Here is a 23,157-nt window from a genome sequence, read left to right as displayed (position 1 = left end):
TCCCTAATTCAAATCGAAATGATACAACACTTTAAATTATTTATTATTTAATTTTAAATCAGATTATTATGACAAAAATTATAATTAAACACTTATTTATAGAACTCGTACTCGCTTTCGTCTTTTTTGATATTATTTTTGTAACCCTTTTCAAAGTCTTTTGGCAGCACAATATACCTGAAACAATTAGAAAACAACTTTACAAAAAGTAAAAAAATGGAAAAAATCATGGAGAAAACACATCAGACGAGAGAAAAAATTATATAAAAATGTCTGGCGTAGAATTGATACAGTTTTAATAAATATTTTTCTGGTTCTCCTTTTATTATCAAAGCTCAGGTTAAGCCTCTTACTCTCGCCCCTTAGCCACGACGGCCTTCGAAAAAAGTGATATTATTTTACCTGTTTTCCCTCACAGCGTGCATGCCAGCCTCTTGGCAGATGGCATTGATGTCCGCTCCGGAGACTTTCTCAGGGCGAGCTACAAACTCTTCTAAATCAACTTCTTCTGATAAGTTCATTTTCGCTGTTATCGTTGAGAAGATTAGACGTTTTTGACGCCTGGAATGTTTGATAGTTAATAATTAACTAAAAAAAAATCAATTGAGCCATGTCTACCTAACAATTAAAATTGTAAAATATATGAACAAAAAGTCTGTAGTTTTAATAGTCTCCAATAAAAAATATTTAAAGAAATTTTTGCTTCTCAAATTGTTTACAATAATTTCTGAAGTGCCATCATTAACAAACCTGTCAGGAAGTGGGAATTCAATCTTCCTGTCCAGACGTCCGGGACGGAGCAACGCCGGGTCTAATGTGTCGGCACGATTTGTAGCCATAATCACCTGAAACATAATAATGAACCATTTTACGAATAATAATTTTACAGGTTCTGCCACTCAACACAGTTTCATAAGTTGTAGTGGTAAAGGGAGTCTCTGAATACTAGGTATCATCTGCGAAAACACTATTATTTAACTCTTACTTACTTTGACGTTAGTTGTTTGATCAAACCCATCCATCTGATTGAGCAACTCCAATAGAATTCTCTGAACTTCCCTGTCCGCACCAGTTTGGGCGTCAAATCTGAAATTAAATTTTATTTTTACGAAAATATTTAAAAAAGTACATACAAATAAAAATATTAAATATGATTTTTTTTCAGCTTCAGCATTCATCACGCTGTATTCCGCATGTAGCAGGGTAGGCAGAGGGAGCCTAGTGTTATGACACTCGGCTCCCCACGCCGAAAAATATAAAATAGAAATAGAGACAGAAGTGTGACTGTAAATGTGACAATTGTGGGTTTGATTGCGAAAGTGCGGGACGGAAGTATCTTAATGGGAACGGAGTGTCTTAACACAATAATCCCAGGTTCCTTTTGCCTGCGGTCATAGAGGGATACGGTTTGCAACTAAAAAAAGTGTAAATATGTATATATATATTTTACCTCTTGGTAGCAATAGCATCTATTTCATCAATGAATATAATAGCGGGACTGTTTTCCTTGGCGAGGCGGAACACATCGCGGACCATGCGAGGACCTTCGCCCAAGTATTTTTGCACGAATTCTGAACCCACTACACGTATGAATGCAGCTATAAGAAAAACAATTATGTAATCAAAATATTTTTGTCATTTTTAAAATGTTATTCTACACTTAGGAAAGAAAAAGACTTTTTACCGTCCAAGTTGGACGGTATCCAAGAGGCGCAGAGTCCCGCATTCATATTTTTATACGTTTTCTAAAAAGTTTATAACAGAATAAAACTAAAAAGAAACAACTTAATAATTTACTCATATGCATGTGCATGTGTTACTTTAACTTTAATTAACTTCTTTGCTTTACTAAACTAAATATTTAATATTTTCATTTCTTTGCCCTGGTGTTGAGGCAAAACACGGAGTTCACATGCATATAGTAATGTATCTGATACTAAAACACTAATGCTTTTAAAAGTTTTATCTGTTTCTCTTTCTGTTAGTTAGTCTACTCTCCAGAATAGGTGACCCATTTTTTATGGAACTTTTACTGTAAGATAGAGGAGGTTGTGGAGCATATATAGCGCGTATGTGATAAGCTACTTTTTATCCCGGAATGATCGTAGCATCTGGATTAAAACCGCGAAAAAGGGCTCAGAGTCGTGACTGTGCTGCTAGATAATAAATAATTGTGTAATTCTTTATAATTTACAAACCTGTAGTATGATGAGCGACAGCTTTAGCCAACATTGTTTTGCCGCAGCCTGGTGGACCATACATTAGCACGCCTCTCGGAGGCTCAATACCGATCTGACGATACAACTCAACATGTGTGAGCGGCAGTTCTACAGCTTCCCTAATCTCTTGCTTCTGTGTGTCCATACCTCCAATATCTGAGTATTGGACATCAGGTTTCTCATCTGAAATAGTTTTTTTTTCAAATAAGTCTCAATAGATTGACAGTAACTTTGTTTTTAGGTTCAGGCTGCAGAGTGACATTGTGACACAGTGTTCCCTATTCCATAATTGAATACGATCCAATTTTCGAGATGGTGTATGTTGAGTCTCAGTTGGAGGTACAATGCTCAATATGTTGTGCCACTCCACACATAATACCTCACACACCATCCAAGTGTGTGAGGAGCACAGTGTCTCAACACTAGGTTCCCTTCTACCTATCCTGCATCTATTATACATACCTGCTTGTAACATAGATATAGAGCTGTCAGCCTCTGGGGGCAACACATCTACCAATGCATTAGAATGTTTGTGTAAAGCGACAGATGCTGACGGCTTCAGCAACTCCCTGTCTATGGTGGACAAGATGCGCACATAGTAATTAGAACCTGTTGTACTGCCGACTGAAAACATTAAATTTATTAATATTATATAGTGTACTATAATATACAATTATAGTTATGTTTTTTCTCAGTTAAAATTTCTATTTTTAAAATTTTGTTTCATACTTTACTCACTCCTTTTTATAATCTATATATATAAAAGGACTTGTCCTCACTGACTGAGGTAAGACGCACGCACAGCCGTAACTGCTGATGGTAGAAACATTAAATTTGGACAAAAGTTTACTTTCGTAATCTGGACATCCACTAAGAAGGGGTTTTGAAAAATTTTAACCCTAAAGGGGTAAAATAGGGGTTCAAAGTTTGTATGGAAAAAAATTTAAATCGGCACCGATTTTTATAAAATTTGAAATTTAGATTTTTAAAAGTATTCAATTGAACACGTGTTTCATCGTTTTCTAGAATTCTTCCCCTAAGGGTGCAAATAAGGGGTTGAAAGTTTGTATAGGTTTTTTTTAAATTGTCACCAATTTTTATAAAATTTGAAATTCAGACTCTTAAACGTATATAATTGAACATATGTTTCATGGTTTTCTAGAATTCACCCCCTAAGGGTGCAAATAAGGGGTTGAAAGTTTGTATGGAAAAATACTTAAATCACCACCAATTTTTATAAAATTTGAAATTTAGACTCTTAAAAATATTTCATTGAACACATGTTTCATGGGTTATTAGAATTCATCCTTAAATACGCAAGCGAAGCTGCGCGCGTCCGCTAGTTATAGATAAATAGAAAAACAAAGATACTGAGGGGTTCTATTGCTAACAGCAATCTGACCAACAACTTTTAAAAAAGTATTTAAGTCTTAGTTGATACAGTTTAGTGAAAAACACAGTTAAAAGACAAAGTATTACCTATTCCTGTGTTCTGGTCAACAGCTTCAAGGAATTGTCCAATAACAAGTGGTACTGATTGAATCCTTTTAACCTCTTCTTGAGCATGGAGGTATTCTTTTTTCAAATTTCTTTGTTCATCTTTAATATATTCTTCTTGTACTTCAAGGAATTCAAGCATTCTTTGTAATTTCTATAAATTGAATTTAATAGAACATTTTATTATTATTGTTCAACTTTACGATGACTAGAGATTATTTTTATGAGACTAAATAAAGTTTTATTTACGTATAAACAAAAGAATAATATAATCGTTACCTTATATTTTGTGTAAAGATCTTCTGATTCTAATTCATCAAAGGTTTGTGGACCTACAAATGCAAGTCCCTTGGTGTCCGGGGCTTGATCATCCTAAAAAAATTAAATTAATATTAAATTTATGAACAATTAAATCATTACAAAAGTACTTCATAATAAATAATGTTACCTTTTCAGGTAGAATAATTCCAATTTCTTCCATTATTAACAGTTTATTGTATAAAATCACTAAACAACGAATGTTATATTCACACAGATTACAAAATGATTGTCAAAATATTACTCCGTCATGCTGCCAAATGTGTTTCATTTCACGTAGTAGTACAATATTCTACAGCATTAATGCTCGTATATGTAAATTTTAGTTTACAATAATTATAAATAACAATACTTACTATAATATGTACGACTATTATTAGCAGTTGCTAATATTATTTAAATAAAATTTGTTTTATTTTATTATCAAAATTTTTAATAATCATTTATATTTAATTATTATTACATTTCTTTTTATATTAATTAAATTAGATTCAAAATAAATAATAATTAGAATAGATGTATTTTGCTACGTAATATTATAATAAAATATTTACAAGCAAATAACTTCCACTGCAATTCGTATCGTAATATAAATCAAAAATCTATTTAAAAGTTTATCTAATTAAATATATATATATATCACGCTTAGCCACACGCTGTATCCCGCACACAGCAAGGTAGGCAGCACTTTCCACCAAATTAGCTGATTTAATTGATTGATATATAAGCGTTGTGGTTCAAAAATAAATAAAATACATTCAATTTTAGATATTTGCTTCAATAAAATCAATGTACGATGTAATCCTGACGAAGGCAGTAGGGAAGCCAATATCACATCGTATAAATCCAAAGGAAGTAAGCCCGATCTGAAATTACAATATTGTTAGCGTACAAGTGTAAATGTGGGTAGATTTAGGTGAAAAAGACAATAAAAGCAGTGGAATTGTGTCAAACGGGAACAGTTGCTTGTAGGCGATAGCCCTGTTGGAAGGTATCTAGTGTGTAGTGTTGTTATTGAGTGATACATGTCACTTATAGTTATTACGTGGAGCCTCTGTCCGAGTACGTAGGAAACATATGGACGGTATGTATTTTTATCGTGTTTATTTTAAAAACGTTAACCGCTTCCGTTTTCTAACAATATGATATTTAAGTTTTTCTTTGTTATACAATTTATTCCTTTTACTACATTTAGCTTACACGTATAGAAGAAAGTTTTGACCGTAGATCATTTAAAAAAAGTGGATTAGTTAATATTTACTAGTAACTGTCACTCATTAATTAAAATTGTATATTAAATTACCCAAAATGTTTGTCGCAATGGAAAAAAATTGCAAAAATTCAAAAGCACATGTATTTTTACAGTAGGAAGGTGAATGTGTATGCGTTATTTTTCAAATCAAATTAAGATATCGTAATGCTTTATGCATAACGGCGTCAAACTGTAAATGTAACGGTTCTGGTTCCATTCCAATTTAGGAGATGACCAAATCTCACTAGATTTATAGCATCTTAAAATAAAAACATAGGTAACTAAGTAAATTAAGAAACTTACTAAAACAGGTTCACCGTTCCTTTCTACAACTAGTGGGCCACCTGAGTCTCCTCTGCATGTACTTGATTTTCCAAATGTATTAGTACAAATATTTGATGAGTGAAGAAATAACGGGAACACCAATAAACACTGTCTGTTTTCAAGTACAGTCATTCTACCGAAGCTTAAGAACTGTTCTTCAGTTAGTACAGCATCTAAATATATTTCCATTATTATGAAATGGCATGAAAGTAGGGGAAGACAGGGTAATGAGAGCAATCGGGCAATGGGAGCTATGGTGATTTCACGGTATGCAAGTACATTCGCACAATCGTGAGCACCGCTGTTTCCGTCAACCACCGACAAAGTTTGCCTGACGCGTTCGTAATAATTTAAAAAAGAAGTATGAAAATAAGAAGTAGAAGGTACCTACCGGAAATTAATAAAAGCCTACCTTAAAAAAGAAATGAGATGCCAACAGAAATATAAATTGTAATAAAAAAAAATACGCAACTGAGTTCTTTTAAATTAACAAATTGACTTTGCAATCGAATGGAAAAGCAATGTACATCACAAGTACCTAATACATATTATATTAAATTGGATTGTTTAGTGCGATTAAGAAGTCAGTTTATTTTGTTAAAACATAACAATAAACTTTGTTATACATTGGATATTAAAACTTTTTACAGTAGAAGAACTGAGTTGCGAGACTTTTTTAACAAGTTAATGTTTAACAAGTTAATGTTTTTGTAATTAACAAAAATAACTATTCATTTCCCCACGCTAATTTAATGCCCTGTTTTTAGCTTTACACTATATCCAGGACACCAGGATAAGCAAAGGGAACATAGTGTTAAGCCATTCCGTTCCCCATACTTTTATTTACCGTTGTCTGTCAATCCAAATCCAGCAGCAATTGCGTCTTCTCCAACAAAACTTTCATTGACAAGGGATTCAGTTGGTAAAGCAATAGCCTTAATGTTTTCTAAAACAATAAAATGTGCATTAAAAAACGCAAAAAAAACCCCTTTTTTATGTGTGACTTTACTCATAACATCATAGAAACATGAAATGTGAAGATATATTTTTTTTGCCAAAAGACAAATTTAAGATAATATTCGTAAGCGTATAAATGGATACATACATACATATACAATATTTATCATTAGATGTCGTAAAAAACTTATTCTTGGCCCCTAAGCCGGCAAAACGGAACAACAATTTAAACATAATCGTATGAGGGGGATGGCAAGGCACAGCAAGCGGAGCATTAGTAAATTTAAATCTTCAAGATGACCTACGGATTTTAGAAGTTCATCAATATTACATTTTACGGGTTCGGTTCTTTATTTATGGCGCTTCGAGCGTGCCAGTTGAGCACTATTCACTTCGCCAATGTCACGTTGTATGGAAAACACACAAAGGAGATTGTACGGTAAAAAAGAGATTATATTACACAATAGGAGAATGCATGTCAAAAAGAGTCCAGTTAAAGTGTTGCCTTCACCTATAAAATAAAAAATCATAAAATAAATATATACATGAACATGAGTTAGTAGTAAATAATATTTTACAAATATATTAACTTATAGTTTAATATTATTATATCTAATATATTTACATAAAAATTTACATAGAGGACTAAACACAAACATTAACAAACATTGAACACTAAGAGGACGGGGAACTTTATAAGGAAGAACTTCATATAAGGGATGAATTAATTTAGGACAGGAAAAAAGTATGTGGGAAGGTGAACCGTCGTCCAGGCCACATTCACACAGTGAGTGGTCCCTGACCCTGATCTTGGCTTGGTGCACAGGCGTACAAGCATGCCCAAGCGCAAACGACAAACAGATGATAAAACCCTCCGTTCAGTAGCTTTTTGAGAAAAAAACCAAGGTCGCCTTGGGATATTGGGTTGAATAGTGGCATAATACTTACCTTTCTGAGATTTTGACAATTCCCAGAATTTAGTCCATGATAAATCCAAATGAGTTTGTGCAAGAGACAGCAGATCCTGAGCTGAAATAGAGAAGTGATCTAAAGTACCACACTGGATGGCTAATTTAGCACAAGAGTCTGCAGATTCAATCCCACTGATTCCAGAATGCCCTGGAATCCATGCCAAAGTAACATCTAAACCCTTTAGATAACATGAGTACAGTTCTTCACGAATCCTTAAAATTATGGAAGATCTCAATCTACTATGAAACGGATTTCCCTTTATAGCCAATATGCAGCTTAATGAGTCAGTAAAGATAACAGTCTATTTAAAATCGTGGGAGAGTGTAAACAGGATTGCTTCCAACAAAGCAACAGCCTCTCCTGTAAACACAGATGATTCGGGAGGACATATAAATTGTAATATAATTTTGAATTTTGGTATCCAGCAAGCTGCACCAACACAGCTTTCCTTTGAAAGCTTCGATGCATCTGTAAAGATGAGGACATGGTTTGGCCAATTTTCATTTACCTTGGATCGAAACATTGCGTTGGTGTCAACAGCTCCCTTGGATAGGCCAAGATTAGTGATAACAGAAGGATGGTGTACTAAAGCCCGATAAGGCGTACAAAATAAAGGATTAGATGAACTACTGGACAAGGGATGAGGAAGGGAAGTAAATTTAAGGAAGCTATTGAGCAAGTATGGGAGCGGTTTGCCGCGGGGGATGAGGTCCGCTAGCTCAGATAGCTTAGGCAATAAGGGATGGGAAGACAGCTGTAACATTTTGCCTACAAATCGGTCAGACAGGAATTGTCGGCGGATAGGAAGGGGAGGAACCACACACTCCACCTGCAGAGCATCGGTGGGGGAAGACTTCATTGCACCTAAAATAATCCGTAGACACTTGTATTGTATACGATTAAGTTTTTCAGTAGCAACTTTGTTAAAGGGGTCTAGAACAAACAATCCGTAATCAATATGACTACGGATTATGGCATTGTACAGTAGTTTTTGAGTATAAGGGTGTGCACCCCACCACACACCAGATACAGCTCTTAAAGCATTAATGCCTTTTTCACACTTTCTAGTGAGATATTCAGCATGGGCAATTCCATTCAGTCTTTTATCAAAAACCATGCCTAAAAATTTAACATTTCCTGCAAAATGTATGTGTTGATTATCATAAAAAATTTCAAAGTTTGGTATAACTCTCCTTTTGGTAAAAACCACCGCCTGGCACTTTGCTACAGATAATGCCAGACCATGTAAAGAGAGCCACTGGTTAAGGTAGTGCAAAGCAGTATTTAATCGATAAGTTATGTCCTCCACAGAATTTGAGCTGTGATAAAGGACGATGTCATCAGCATACTGAAGGATATTACAAAAATTATTAACAGACAATTCGAGGTCATGTGTGTAAATATTATACAACAGAGGACTGAGAGCTGAGCCCTGAGGAAGTCCTTTCCAGACATGTCTGGGAGGGACAGTAAGAAGGGGATGTTTAACAGACACCGTTCTACCAGTTAGCAAATTACATATGAAATGATTCAACCTCGGCGGGATGTTCAGCTGTTGCATTTTCTGCCTGAGCACCGGCGGAAGGACATTGTCATACGCAGAGGCAACATCTAGGAAAACACCCACCAAATACTCTCCTTTGGCAAAAGCTTTTCGAATATCTGTAGTAAAAATGCTGAGACTATCTGTAGTACTTAACTCCTTTCTAAAGCCAAACTGAGAGGGAGCTAAGATATTTCGACTTTCCACTATCCATTCCAGTCGATTTTTTAAAAGCCGCTCAGTAATTTTTGATAATGTTGATGATAGGGCAATGGGTCTGTAAGAGTTAGGATCAGATGAACATTTTCCAGGTTTAAGGATAGGGACAATAATTTGGGATTACCACGAGTTGGGGATATTGCCTGATTGAAATATATTATTAATTAAACTTAAAAAGACGCGTTTAGCTTTCTCACTAAGTCTAATGATGAAAGAATAATAGACACCATCTTCTCCTGGACTAGTGTCTTTTAAATTCGCTAAGATGTTTTTGAGTTCTTCAAAGGAAAAGGAGGCATCCATTTCCTCTGAAGATTCAACCAGCGTGGATGTAAAGAGGTCTTGTGATGGAACAAAAGGAGGAGCTAATTTGTCTGCAAAATCAGCAAGCCAAATAGAAGGATTATTGGAATTAGGACTGTCGACATTGTTAAGTGACCGGCGAAATCTCTTAACATTTGTCCAGACAAGGGAAGAAGAGGAGCGGGGACTAAGGGATTCACAAAAATTAACCCAACCAAGTTTTTTCTTCTTCCAAATCAAATTCCTAAATTGCGTATCGGTACGGTCGGAGAATTACGATGAGTATCTACATACTCATCGTAATTCTCCATTGTCATAGAGACTGCGTATGACACCTCGGCAGATATTCGCCGATCGACAGAGTCAGAGCATTCCTGATCCCACCAGGGATTGGAAAGCATCTGATTCTGAATGGAGAGCTTTTTGGGGATATGAGAGTCTGCCGCAGCTAAAATGGCTAAACAAACTAAACTAAACTAAACAAAATACAAACTAAGCTAAACAAACCGATCATAATAAACAATGACATTCTCATAATCAATAGATTCAGGAAAATTGGACAACATACAATCCACCGAGTCAGCATACTCAATCCAGTTAGCTTTTTTTAAATTAAATTTGAGAAGCGGATAAGGATTTGGTGTAGGTAGTGGTCTATTACTAAGAGATAAAAGAATTGGGAAGTGATCACTGCCAAAGGTGGAAGGAAGAATGGACCAAGATAATTTGGGAGCAAGGGAAGGAGAAGATAAGGAAAGGTCAATGGCAGTCCTAGGATTCTGATTGGGATTAACCCTACGAGTCGGCGATCCATCATTGAGAATGCAAAGATCTACATCATCAATCATATCCACCAACGAAGGTGAAAATCCATCACAGTAATAACACTCCCACAAAGTGTGATGAGTGTTAAAATCACCCAGGACCAGCACAGGACTAGGAAGCGAAGAGATGATAGATTTAAGCTCTAGGAAGATAGAAGAGGAAGGACGGGGGATATAGACAGATAAAAAGGAAATATCAAAGGCCCTCACAGCAACAGCATTAATCTGTTGACTGTGAGTTGGGAGAGGAATACGGGAATAAGGAGAGGAGTGCCGGATAAGGATAGCACTACCTCCATACCCATCATTCCTGTCCTCCCTTAAACAGGAGAAGCCTGGCACCCTAAAAGGAGAGCCAGGCAACAGCCATGTCTCCGAGAGGGCAACAATGATAGGCTCATGCAGTGAAACAATATTAAGTAGTTCGTGCCTTTTAGGCCGAATACTTTTACTGTTCCATTGCAGAAATTTCAGTGGCGCCATTATTAAGGAACTTATTGCAAATTTTGGAAAGATTTAAGGCAACGTGGGACGGTAAAGAAAGTTCATCAAAGGTGGATATTATGCTCACAAGAATATCTGTTAGGGCACCTAACAGATCATTTTTAGATGCTGTTGAGTTGTCAAGACTTTGATTGAGAGCACAACCATTAGGTAGGGAGGAGGAATTATTACCAATTATGGACTGGTGAGCTTGTCTATCAAATCCCTTTGCAAGAGGAGCGCGGGGACGTGGGGTTTGGAAAACGGTCTTACGATAGGACTTACTAAGTGGTACAGGAGCAAGCTGGTGAGGGATAGGCGTTGAGGAAACATGAGGGGAAAACGTAACCTTAGCAATATCTGCATAGGATTGTTTAACAGGAGGGAAACGGGAGGATGCTTCTATGTAAGAAATGCACTCTTGGGACATTGCAATTTTGATGGACTGCTGCCTTGCAAACTCAGGACAGTCCTTGTCTGTTGAATAATGCTTGCTAGCACAATACAAGCAGTTTGAATTTTCCTTGGTTGTGTCACATGTATCTCCAGTATGATCCTGGGAACACCTGTAGCACCTGGGCTTTGATCGACACTGTGATTTAATGTGACCAAAACGACAGCAATTCAGACATTGTATTGTTGGGAATTTGTATGGTTCTACAGGAAGCGAGGAATGATAGGAAAAGACCCTATCAGGCAACTCTTGTCCACGGAAAGTGACCACAACCGACTGAGTCGGAATCCATGTAGTCACCCCCTCACTAACATTCTTCCTGTTCAGCCTCCTTGCTTTCATCACTAGTCCACTTCCAGAGGGAAACACCAATGACTCGACAAGCTCGTCTAACGAAAAGTCTACGGGAACATTTCTTATTATGCCCATTCGAGTTATATTAAATGTTGGAATAATGGCGACATATTTACACAAACTCAATACTGGGTTAGTTAAAAATAAATTCGCTGCAGTAGCCGTTGAGAATTGAACACTAATTTTATTGGGTCCAATGTTCTTAACACCATCCTTAGTAATATCAGTAACTTTATTCCTATGTAAGAACTGACCAAATTTTATTGCTTTAATAGCGGTACCCGCAGCGGGGTCTGGAGTTTCCCTCGACACATAAACAATGAAAGGGCCTTTATCGGATTCTAGATAGGATTTTGGGCTCTCGGATAGGGAAGGATGTACATACAAATTTTGGATTGAGGGTGTAGCGGTATCGGGATTAATTATTGTTTTTTTAATGAGACCATCACTATCAGATGGTGAGTCTCCACTTTGTCTCTTTCTCGACGAGAACTGTGAGTCCATACTACCTCCAGGATCAGGGGGATCAGGAGGTCGAACTGGCTCCATTGCAAATAAAAATAACCTAACCTACTTTATAATACAATTACACTACATACAAAACAACACAAACACTTACTACAACCAACCACCTTGCTAAAATAAATTCTTTTATAACTTTCAGCTTCTTGAACGACAAAAAAGAGGGATATCAGGACTAAAATAACAAAACTCTCACTAACACGTGTGTCAACCAAAACAAACGTCAGCGAAGTCCAAAGTCTATTACATTTTACAGTTCACGTCCTATACTTTGTAAAAAAAAATTACGTTGTCATAAAAATATGATTGTCAATTTTACAAACTAATGGGTTATCGAAAAGATCATTTTAATTGTTGTGTTAATTATATTGTTAATGAATATATGATAATAAAGTTATCTTATTTTCCTTACCCGAAACTGGTATTGTTAAAGGTAGGCGAATGATAGCAATATCGTTGCGTATCAGCCACGGAATCCATCGAGGATGAACGACTACGTCGCTGCTTTCTAGTCTAATACCCCCACTGAATAATAGAGTAGATCCCAAAACAACTGTTACTTTTGAAACTTGATTGACGCCATCGTTCCAGCAGTGGGCAGCAGTGAGAACGCGGGTTCGACTGACCAAGACAGCTCCACATACACTTCTATTACTAATTTCATGAAATTCTCCAATCAATCCTGCCTAAAAAAAGCTAGTTCTTGAGTTAATGAAAAATATTCATTAAATATTTAAAATATTCATTTTGCTTCAATATGTATAGTGTAAGACAATTATCAGTGTGAGGGTATTTTACAGAAAATAAAATAATAATACCCACATAATTATTTATAAAAGAGGAAGGGAACGGCTATAAAAAGTGACGTTTTTGAAGGATTGGGTCAGTACGTCGTTATTCTGCCTGTCGTAAGGTGTAAAATTGTGAGTGTTCAAGTATTTAAAATCAGTGTCATTGTTGGAACTATGCGTTTTTAAACGTGTATAGGTAATTTCGATATGATATCATGCAAAATTTGAGACTTCTAGCATTTGTAGTAACGAAATTTCATACAAAATTTCAACCCCAAAAACTACTCCTTAGAAGTCGAATATAGCAAATTCAAAAATAGCAAAATAGTCTTAGCGAGCGCCTACGTCCTATAAATAATTCCTATGCAAAATTTGAGATTCCTAGCACATGTAGTTTCTGAGATTTCGTGATGAGTGAGTGACCTCTCGATTTTATATATATAGAAGATAGATAAATTTAGAGACATCACGGCGGTTTGCTTAACCAGATCGGATACCTATGTTTGAAATATTTTTTTAAGTGGAAAAGTTAGAAATTACGCACATAGGTACAAATTAATATTCCTCTACTGTACCAAGGTGGCGTTATTTAAATAATATTATAAGGGCAAATTTAATATTTCATTGGCTTACTAGATATTTAAATTGTCCACGCTTAGCTGGAGCCCCGTTGTGGATTCTGGAAGATGACTGCTTCAGATATTTTTCCTCTGCTTCCCTTATTCTTTCAGCCTCTGGCATTCCATATTTTGTTAAATACCCATAGGCTGTATTGTGCTTTAGGAGCAAACGTTCTTCGAATAAAGCTGAGACGTACACAGCAAATAACAATAGAACTGCTATCACTTTCATGTTTCGAAAAAAATGTGTTCTAGTTAATTTGAAACAATTTTTCTTCACATAAATAAAAATTGAATTGATAAGTCCACAGTCCAATTAAAATTGAATAAGAAATAATATCGAAACTGAACAAATTCAAGAGTAATCTAAATCTTTCTATGAACCAAAGATCTGTATATTTTCATTGTGCTATTTTTCAACCGATATCAAAAATTCTTTATCACTGATGGTTAGATAAAATATTTATTTCTTAAATGTACAAAATGTATCTTAGTAGAGCCGCATCGTCAGCTTGAAGTTATAATAGCGTTCCGCTCACGGTTTGAATTACATATCTAATTATTAATTCATTAATCCGTGTTACTTTCGTTTTCTAATAATAATATCAAAGTAAAGTTTCTGCTAATTTAATAAAATAGTTATTATTATTAATATTAATTTTGTTTAACAACTTTCATTAAAAAGATACAACTTTTAATTTATAAACCGATTGAACTAAAGCTACTTCTATTACTATACGTTATTAAGTTATTAAATGCCACCAATAACATTTTCCATGTACTGATCTGTTAATTTTATTATTAGTATAGAATAGACTATCGGCCTGCCAGCGGCTTCGCCCGCTTGAACTACATGATTACTTATTTAATAAACAGAATTGACAGACAGTCAGTTCAGTCAATTCAGTAAAACAGGTCTGACGGCAATTAGCAAATTTGTCGAGTAAGTACTTTAAATTGACATAACTTTATTATTTACGAACCGATTGTAATAAAATAAACCCTACATGTTTTCGGAAGCTTGCCAGAATCCAATAGTGAAAACAGAATCTAAGTCGATTAAGCCGATTCTGAGGTTAGCGATAACAACCGCACAGACGAACAGACAAAAACTAAAAAAAATCATTGTTTTGGGTTCTATTACGTTAATAAAGGTTCCCAATAACATAACGATCGACGTGACGATTTATAGATTTTTATATAGAGTACATATATTATCTTTAAATTGTTAAGACTTTAAATGTATAACGAGATACGATAATCATTTTACGCCTTTCTCATCATTACTCAGTTTCACACAATATTATAAAATAAGACATAGGTTTAACATTTATAAAAGTTTAATAATTATTTTTCAGAATGCCTTAAATATGTTGGTTAATGAAACTCATAAATGAGGTAACCCTGGCGAAAGCTGCAGGCAAGCCAGCTTGACAACCACCTCTATTGTTATCAGGTCCAAATGAGGTAATGCCAATCTGCAATAAAAATGATAATGTTATTTTAGAATCGTGTAATCAACACGTAAATATTTTCAAAAAACTAAACTAGTTGTTTAGAACACTAGCGGCCAGCCTGCGGCTTCGCCTGCGTGAACTACGTTACTATTAGTTTCTGACTCCATGAGTACCTACGTCCTATAAGTGACGTCTATGCAAAATTTGAGACTCCTAGCATTTGTCGTAATGAAGTTTCATACAAACTTTCAACTCCAAAAACAATCCCTTAGAAGTCGAATATTGCAAATTCCCGTCTTTACGTCCTATAAGTAACTCCTAAGCAAAATTTGAGATTCCTAGCACATGTAGTTTCTGAGATTTCGTGATGAGTGAGTGACCTTTCGATTTTATATATATAGATTACAAGGAACAAGTTTATATATGCCTATTTCAAATGACGCGAGTAAGCGTGAAAGAAAAAAAAATACCAGTAACGGAGCGTTATTCCATTGGACGAAGAGTGGGCCACCAGAATCGCCTCTGCATGTACTTGATTGTCTTCCGGTGCTAGTACAAATGTTGCTAGGTTGAACTATTGAGAATACGCCCCTACATTGATTGTTGCTGATTACGTCCATGCGTCCATAACGGAGAGATTGGTTAATTGTAACGGGATTAACTAAAAAAATAATATATTTAAATCTTAGTTTAAATTTACATATACTATTAAAGTAAAGGAATAGATAGGAACGAGAAATAAAGATACTTATTGTTACCCCAAGTTTTCGCCTCCAAAAAGTTAATAAATCTTTTATGGGTCTGAGCATACGTGTAGGAGCACTTCTCTTTATTATCTAAGCCTGTTACTATATGGTCTGTAAGAGAGTGCACCGCATCTGATGTTGATCTTTTCATACGAAATCCAAATTGATTTGTTGACAAGAGATTAAATTTTTCTAAGTAATGGACTAATCTATTATTTATTAGTTTTTCGAGACACTTAGATAGTGACGGTAAAATCGAAATTGGCCTGTAATTATCGATACGGTTCTTATCTCCACTCTTATAAATAGGTATGATCAAGGCAGTCTTAAATGATGCAGGAAAGATTCCTGAAGTAAAAGCAAGGTTGCATATATATATCAAAGGAGGGATAAGTATATGTTTATACCTTTTTATAATCTTGTTGGGTATTTTATCAATACCCGTGGCACAGTCAGCTTTTAAACTATCTATAATTTTATTCAGTTCAATTTCGTCAGTAGGAAGTAACATAAAAGAACTTGACAATTTTTTGGAGGAAGAGTAGTGCAGACATGAATTAGGCAAGAGTCTTTCTGCTAATTTTTTTCCAACGTTAGTAAAGTAGGAATTTACTTTATCAACGCTTTTTTAGGGTTCTAAGGCGGAGAGGAGGCTTGTGGCTGGTACTTGTTCCTTAGTTGGAAAGGTGGTATTTTTCAATGTTTTCCATAGTTTTTTCTTGTCAGAGCTTGCCTTTTTAATATCCTGACTCTCAAAGTCTCTTTTAAGTTTCTTCAATAATGTATTACAAAAATTTCTATATCTTTTAATACGTCTTTATCAAAATTTCATCGTTTGGTTTTTGTTTTAATTTTTGATGCATTTTGTCCCTATTGCGCATACACCTAAGTATCCCTGGAGAAATCCACGGCTTAGTCCTTATTTTTCTATTAGGTATATTTTTAAAGTTAGTGTTACTTAGTATTATATTACTTAGCAATGAAATCAAGTGTTTAGTAGCTTTGTTCACGTCATTATATGTGTACATTTCAGAAAAGTCAATAGTTTTTATACATGAATCCAATTTTTCAAAGTTAATACGTTGACAAGTGAGTTTTTTTAAAATAATGTGTAACACATGAATCTAAAGTTAAAAAGAAAAAAACGGTCTCGTGATCAGTTATTGACGTTTGGGCGACATAACAATATACATTTAGTTTACTTTTTATCATAACATGGTCTAAACAAGTGCGCCCGTGCGTGGGAAGGGTATGCCCTGCTAATAATCCATGTTCAGCTAATATATTTAGGTAGTAATTGCTCCTAGTATCGGGTGAGTGTTCCACAATGTCAATATTAATGTCACTCGTAATTATTATATTTTTATATTTAGAATAACTCTTAAGAAGTTTTTCTAGTGTTTCTATAAAACCAGTGGTATCCATATGTCCCGGCGGTCGATAAATAGACATAACTATAATATCATTATTAATATTTAGTACTAAACAATTTGCATTACTTAGGTTAGTCTCTTCAATGTTAATGCTGATACTTTTGAGATAATAAACAATAACCCCTTCGTTTTGGGTAAAATTACGAGTAGTAGAAGTACTATTATAACCCTCAATAAGCGGGACATGGGATACAGCAGTAACGAGACGACTGCGGCTAACTAGAACAGCTCCGCATACTGCTTGCTGAGAGGAACCCCTAATTTGCCCTAGTAGGCCGGCCTGTTGGGAATAAATAGAATATGTTTAATATTTCCTTATTTTATTTATATATGTTACAACATAGGTTTGTTGAAAAATGAACCTGGAAAGGAAATTGTCCAAGAGAAGCTCCAGAACCATTGAAAATTCTGGAAGTTGGGTTCTTCATATACCGCTCTTCCTGTTCCTTAATTCTCTCAGCCTCTGGGATACCTATTTTTTCTATGTATCCATAAGCACTATTATAATCAGGAATGGATGATTCACCAGCGACGAACGCTGTTAAAAATAACAAAACTATTGCCAGCCTCATTGTAGTGTCTTCAAATATGAACTAATCGTCATTATATGTTATTTTACATATTATAAAGAGATAATTGGAGAGATTAAAATACAATTGATAATTATTGTTCACAGCTATGACACATTAATTATATTATATCTACATCTATATATTTATTAACGATACTTTTTCCAAAGACATAGAATTATCCAACATGATTAATTAATAACGATACGGTTTTTGATGATGTTGAGGAATTTTATATGACGTCTGAGTTAGTTGTTATGTGATAGGATATTTTTTTTTGCTTCACGCTGTATCTCGCTCACGGCAGGATAGACAGAAGGTATCTGGGAATACTTTCCTGGAGTACCTTAAAATTAGGATGTTAAGACACTTTGTTCCCATTAAAACATTTTCATTCCCTTCTTTTCGTCGATGTCTGGAGGCATTGTGTGTTAAGTGGCGAAACGTAAAAGCGAGGCGCGCTTTAAGAAATACGTTTGTGTTTAAGTAAATAATATATATTTATATAATTATATTAACTTTAACACTTATTATATCCTGGAATCACCAGAAGTGAATTGCATTTTTTTTTCATACACAATGGAGTCCATTAAAAACACTCTAAATGAGTTACCTGTTGACTTCCATACTAGGATGAATGAATTTCAAAGGTTCTATTCCAGCCACAAGTCCTTCATCGATTATTAACTCACAGTTCAGTGCATTTCGTTCATTTGTTTTAGGTAACTGTCTTAGAAAATCTGCAGAAATAAGTTAAATTGCTGTCAAAACAAATATCAAATGTTAAGGGAAGATTGCCACAATTCAATATTGAAGTTTCTAAGAAGTGCGTGAAAAAAGGACAGATCAAAATTTTAAAATTTATTATTTTGGTTTATATTACATAGATAAAATAATATTTTTTTCTGATATATCTTCCACGTACAAACACCGATCAGTTACAATTTTATTTGTGGAGATAATCATATCCAGGCAGCCCAATGACTCAACCATATAAATATTTGTTACACTTATGTCTGATAATGAAGAATCCCGTTATCTCGGATTCGATATGGAGTATCTAAAGATACTTCATAATCCATATCATAATCATCTATAATCAACAATGACTGTCAATATGGTCGTAGTAATACCAAACCCAACCCACCGTTTACCAAACCCACCAATGGACTGTGGCTATTGAAGATAGAGAGATCTTGCCACTAGTTTGAATATGTCAAATTTATTTGGTCAACTATGACACTGGGCGCTCCTTGAAGAACCGACATAAAGGCTTTCTGAAATTTTATCCAAGAGGATCGCCAGCTTTCACACTGAACAGAGCAACAAGGTCATTGTCGACTGTTTTCACCGGAATACAATTGGCACGCTGATGTCCCCTGTGCTATTTCTTCTGCATATCAATGGACGTATATCTAACATGACGTAGCATATATTTCCATGACCATATATAAACATATTACTCAACCATCAAAAATAAAATCAAATAAACGTAAGGATTAAATAACTGACCTTGGTAAGTATTTATTTATATCTCGTACAGAGATATAACTTTTTTTTGCACTTTTTATTTTCGAGAATTAATTTGAACGAAATATATTTATATTAAGATATAATTTACAATCATATTATATCGTGAACCTTCATATTTATATAATATATTTGTATATCGTTACAAACTTATAGGTGGTCAGTAAGTAGTTCATTTCAAAATGATTGCAGACGCCCGCAAATTTAAGTTTGTCAACTTTTGTAAGTTGACAAACTTAAATTTATATAGGTATTTATTATGCTTTATGTTCTTCTGTGTTTACATTGTATATAAAAAAATATACAGTCGAATTGATAACCACCTTCTTTTTGAAGTCGGTTAAAAAAAGTTGCTTTTCAGCGATGTACGCAAGGGTAATTTTAACTAAACTACCCAATGAATTTCAACACAGTACACAGTAACAGATAGAGTACATGAAGAGGAACGTTAAGTGTTCCTCTTGGAAATATTTTTGAATCTCGTGATTAAAATAAACATAACTTGTCATTATTGAATTTCTTTATTTGCGAATATTTCATTTATTTATATATGTTGGTTAATGAAGCTCATAAATGAGGTAATCCTGGCGAAAACTGCCGGCAATCCAGCTTGGCAACCACCGCTATTGTTATCAGGTCCAAAAGAAGTAATGCCAATCTGTAAATAAACATAACAATGTAAGTGAAAAACAAAAAAACACAAAATCTTATAAGTAAGTGAATAAGTATGTATTTTGGAAATACTAGCAGCAACTAAATAGGCAGAGACTATCATGGGAAAATTGAAATTGAATAATACGAGTTCGACTCAACTATGTATATATTTATATGTTCATTTTGGATTTGTTATATAAATAAGATTAAACAAATTGCAGTATTCGATAATGGTAATATAAACATAAAACAATATCTTAGATCAATTATACTCTAATATACTTCCATCAACTATATAAATAATATAGCTGATGGAAGTACAATATCTTAAAAATGAAATGTTTTACGAAGTTATCAAGTTCACCATAGAGTTTTGACCCAGAAGGCATTGCCCAGAGACTGATGGTATCAGTGATAGAAAATATACATCAAGCATCAAACACGTACATATAAAGTTATCTATCTATATATCTATCTATCTAGTTATATCTTTTTTTCCTGTGGATAAAAGTTTCGTGTAAAATAATTACGTTTACACAAAGATAAACAGAACTTACAAGTAAGGGAGCGTTGTTTCTCTGGATGAAGAGAGGACCGCCAGAATCACCTCTGCAAGTACTTGACTGTCCTGCGGTGCTTGTGCAGACATTGCTGGACTGGATTACAGTTCCGTATACATTTCGACATTGATTGTTGTTGATTACGTTCATGCGTCCAAAGCGTAAAGATTGGCTGTTTGTAATGGCATTATCTGTCAATAATAAATAAAGTAGTTGTATATTTTTTTTTTAAATCCTTCTAAGCTTAGTGTATTGAGGCCTCTTAATACAATTTATATATTAACTATACTCATAGACAACTATAGTTGTAGCTACTTTAAAACACACTCACTTCTTCAATACTATTGTTTCAATATACTACTCAAAAAAATATATGTAATTTCTTCGTAATCTATTGCGTACATGTAGATGCATGTACTACAAGTACATACTTACTTAATTAAAACTATTTAAATATAGATTTTTTTTATGAAAACAGCGTTTCGAGTGTTCCGATTTTTAAGGTCAATATTTTTTAGACAGTTACTTACGGTTTCCTGTCATTCCAAATCCAGATGCGGTGGCTGTTTGACCAGAAAAGTTGTCATTGAGTTGAGATCCAGAAGGCAAAGCAATGAGACCGATTGTGTCTATAATAAAAAATACACATAAAAAATAATTAAATGAAAAAAGAAAAAGTTTAAGCTTTGATTGAAAAAACAATACAAGTTTTATACAATTACTTACTAGAAAGATTTACATTTGACGACAAACGAATTATGGCGACATCGTTACGTAGTTGTCTTGGGTTCCAACTAGGATGCATAACAACATCGTTAGTATTTATTCTAGTGCCGCCACTATACAAAAAGACAGATCCCAGAACTACTGTAAATCTTAATACTTGGTTGTTGCCATCAGACCAGCAGTGAGCAGCAGTAATAAGACGATTGCGTCGAACTAAGACAGCTCCGCATACTGCCTGGTTAGAGGTACCTGGAAGCTGCCCCAATAGACCTGCCTGTTGTACAAAATAAGAAAATATAACATTATATAACATATAGCACAACATAAAAAATATTTGATAGTTTTTTATTTTTCATATGAATTTGGACTTTGTATAATATTCTGATGAATACCTGAAATGGAAATTGTCCAGCAGATGCACCAGAACCATTAAAAATTCTCGAAACTGGGTTCTTCATATATTCCTCTTCCTGCTCCTTAATCCTCTTGGCCTCAGGGACACCAATTTTTTCTAGATAGTCATAAGCAGTGTTATACATAGGAATAGATGATTCAGCAGCGGCGAACGCTGCTAAACAAAAAAGAACTAAAGCCAACTTCATAGTGGTGCCGTCAATTAAAAATTGATCATTTAGCTGTATTTTCATTTATATATGTAATGGAAAGATAACATGGAGGATTAAAATGCTAATTAAATAGATATACTTTTGTCAATAGCATAAACATCTTCATCAATCATATCATATGAGATAAGAGATGGTATGATGGTATCTTCTTGTAAAACGATGACAACTATTATTAATTAACATTAACCCAAAATTTTAAATTAAAATACTGTGTTTGATAAGGAGTTAAAAAATATTAAGAAAAGTCCAGCAGCAGCAGCAGATATTTGATGCCTCTTCTTAAACATGTACTGGGGTATCGTTTCATGACATCCAACACAGAGGCTGTGTAGTGCAAGATGACTTATTTTCGATCGAAAAAATAATCACGTCTGTAACTAACTAACTCAACTCAGACTGCTTATCTTTAAGAAAATGGCCAACGCTATCTTTAAAAATAAATCAAATATCATCTTGCCTAAAATTTAAGATACATCGCACAATCGAGCGTTTCAGGATTAAAGTGGGATCCTTCTGAAGACATTCCCGTTGACATTAATATCAATTCAACCATTACCAAAAGAAAGATTTTGTCACATTCGGCAAAGATATTTGATCCGCTGGGTTTGACCAGTCCATGTACCATTATATCAGCGTTGCCAGATTTTTTCTCGGTGAAAAGCGGGAATTTAGAACTTTTTACGTAAAAAAGCGGGATTCTTTCACTAAAAGTGGGACATAAAAAAAAAATTCTGGATTTAATTTAGGATTGTTTGGGTTTGTTAGCATCACAGTCTACTAACATAAAAACTTTTATTGCCAACCGTGTTAGTAAAATACAAGAACTGACATATTCCTGTATGGAGACATATTCCTGGTGACATCCTAGTCACTGGGAAAGACCCATCAACACAACTACTATGACTAGTGAAAAGAAAAAATAAAAATGAATAACTGCATTACAATCAACTATACATAAAAAGACGAATACGAGTACATTTTTTTTACAAAGTTTTAATTTTACAAAGATCTCTTGCCTATGCTCTGCGGCTTATTCATAACACAAAAAATAAACACTGCAAAACTACAGGCCCTTTGAAGACAAATGAATTAAATAAATCGTTAAGTACATTAATAAAACAACATCAAAGCATATGTTTTTCAGAAAAAAATAAATTACTTAAAAATAAACAAGGCTTACCTCCAAAGTCTCGTGTTTTATCCT

General features: G+C 34.4%; 5 protein-coding genes and 1 long non-coding RNA gene across 6 annotated transcripts; 1 reads left to right on the top strand and 5 right to left on the bottom strand.

Moving 5' to 3' along the window:
- Nucleotides 1-30: 30 nt before the first annotated feature.
- On the bottom strand, nucleotides 31-4,321 carry Rpt3 (26S proteasome regulatory subunit Rpt3). The gene is made up of 10 exons (XM_085198843.1): nucleotides 4,165-4,321; nucleotides 3,996-4,088; nucleotides 3,699-3,870; nucleotides 2,682-2,843; nucleotides 2,199-2,402; nucleotides 1,451-1,598; nucleotides 990-1,086; nucleotides 751-845; nucleotides 403-561; nucleotides 31-177 (listed from the first exon to the last, which is right to left on the bottom strand). The coding sequence occupies exons 1-10, from the start codon at nucleotides 4,195-4,197 to the stop codon at nucleotides 93-95; spliced, it is 1,248 nt and encodes a 415-aa protein (XP_085054969.1). The 5' UTR covers nucleotides 4,198-4,321; the 3' UTR covers nucleotides 31-92.
- Nucleotides 4,322-4,787: 466 nt separating this feature from the next.
- LOC146530858 (epithelial serine protease-like) lies at nucleotides 4,788-13,944 on the bottom strand. The gene is made up of 5 exons (XM_085199575.1): nucleotides 13,666-13,944; nucleotides 12,654-12,927; nucleotides 6,458-6,556; nucleotides 5,590-5,783; nucleotides 4,788-4,900 (listed from the first exon to the last, which is right to left on the bottom strand). Exons 1-5 carry the CDS (start codon nucleotides 13,882-13,884, stop codon nucleotides 4,799-4,801), a joined length of 888 nt encoding a protein of 295 aa, XP_085055701.1. The 5' UTR covers nucleotides 13,885-13,944; the 3' UTR covers nucleotides 4,788-4,798.
- LOC146530856 (uncharacterized) lies at nucleotides 5,005-21,950 on the top strand. Its single transcript, XR_014878863.1, has 2 exons — nucleotides 5,005-5,118; nucleotides 18,580-21,950. It is a non-coding gene; the product is annotated as an uncharacterized LOC146530856 (long non-coding RNA).
- On the bottom strand, nucleotides 10,113-12,075 carry LOC146530859 (uncharacterized). The gene has a single exon (XM_085199574.1). The coding sequence runs from the start codon at nucleotides 11,792-11,794 to the stop codon at nucleotides 10,877-10,879; it is 918 nt and encodes a 305-aa protein (XP_085055700.1). The 5' UTR covers nucleotides 11,795-12,075; the 3' UTR covers nucleotides 10,113-10,876.
- On the bottom strand, nucleotides 14,988-17,894 carry LOC146530857 (uncharacterized). The gene is made up of 5 exons (XM_085199485.1): nucleotides 17,651-17,894; nucleotides 16,937-17,568; nucleotides 15,868-16,478; nucleotides 15,523-15,770; nucleotides 14,988-15,130 (listed from the first exon to the last, which is right to left on the bottom strand). The coding sequence occupies exons 1-5, from the start codon at nucleotides 17,858-17,860 to the stop codon at nucleotides 15,017-15,019; spliced, it is 1,815 nt and encodes a 604-aa protein (XP_085055611.1). The 5' UTR covers nucleotides 17,861-17,894; the 3' UTR covers nucleotides 14,988-15,016.
- On the bottom strand, nucleotides 19,890-21,965 carry LOC146530855 (epithelial serine protease-like). The gene is made up of 5 exons (XM_085199573.1): nucleotides 21,720-21,965; nucleotides 21,328-21,601; nucleotides 21,132-21,230; nucleotides 20,599-20,792; nucleotides 19,890-20,045 (listed from the first exon to the last, which is right to left on the bottom strand). The coding sequence occupies exons 1-5, from the start codon at nucleotides 21,927-21,929 to the stop codon at nucleotides 19,932-19,934; spliced, it is 891 nt and encodes a 296-aa protein (XP_085055699.1). The 5' UTR covers nucleotides 21,930-21,965; the 3' UTR covers nucleotides 19,890-19,931.
- Between the last annotated feature and the right edge of the window lie 1,192 nt (nucleotides 21,966-23,157).

Source organism: Heliconius melpomene, chromosome 16 (genome assembly GCF_056956725.1).
Source record: "Heliconius melpomene rosina isolate 202511_hmr_F chromosome 16, ASM5695672v1, whole genome shotgun sequence".
NCBI classification, from domain to species: domain Eukaryota; kingdom Metazoa; phylum Arthropoda; class Insecta; order Lepidoptera; family Nymphalidae; genus Heliconius; species Heliconius melpomene.
This window is presented reverse-complemented; position numbering and strand designations above follow the sequence as displayed.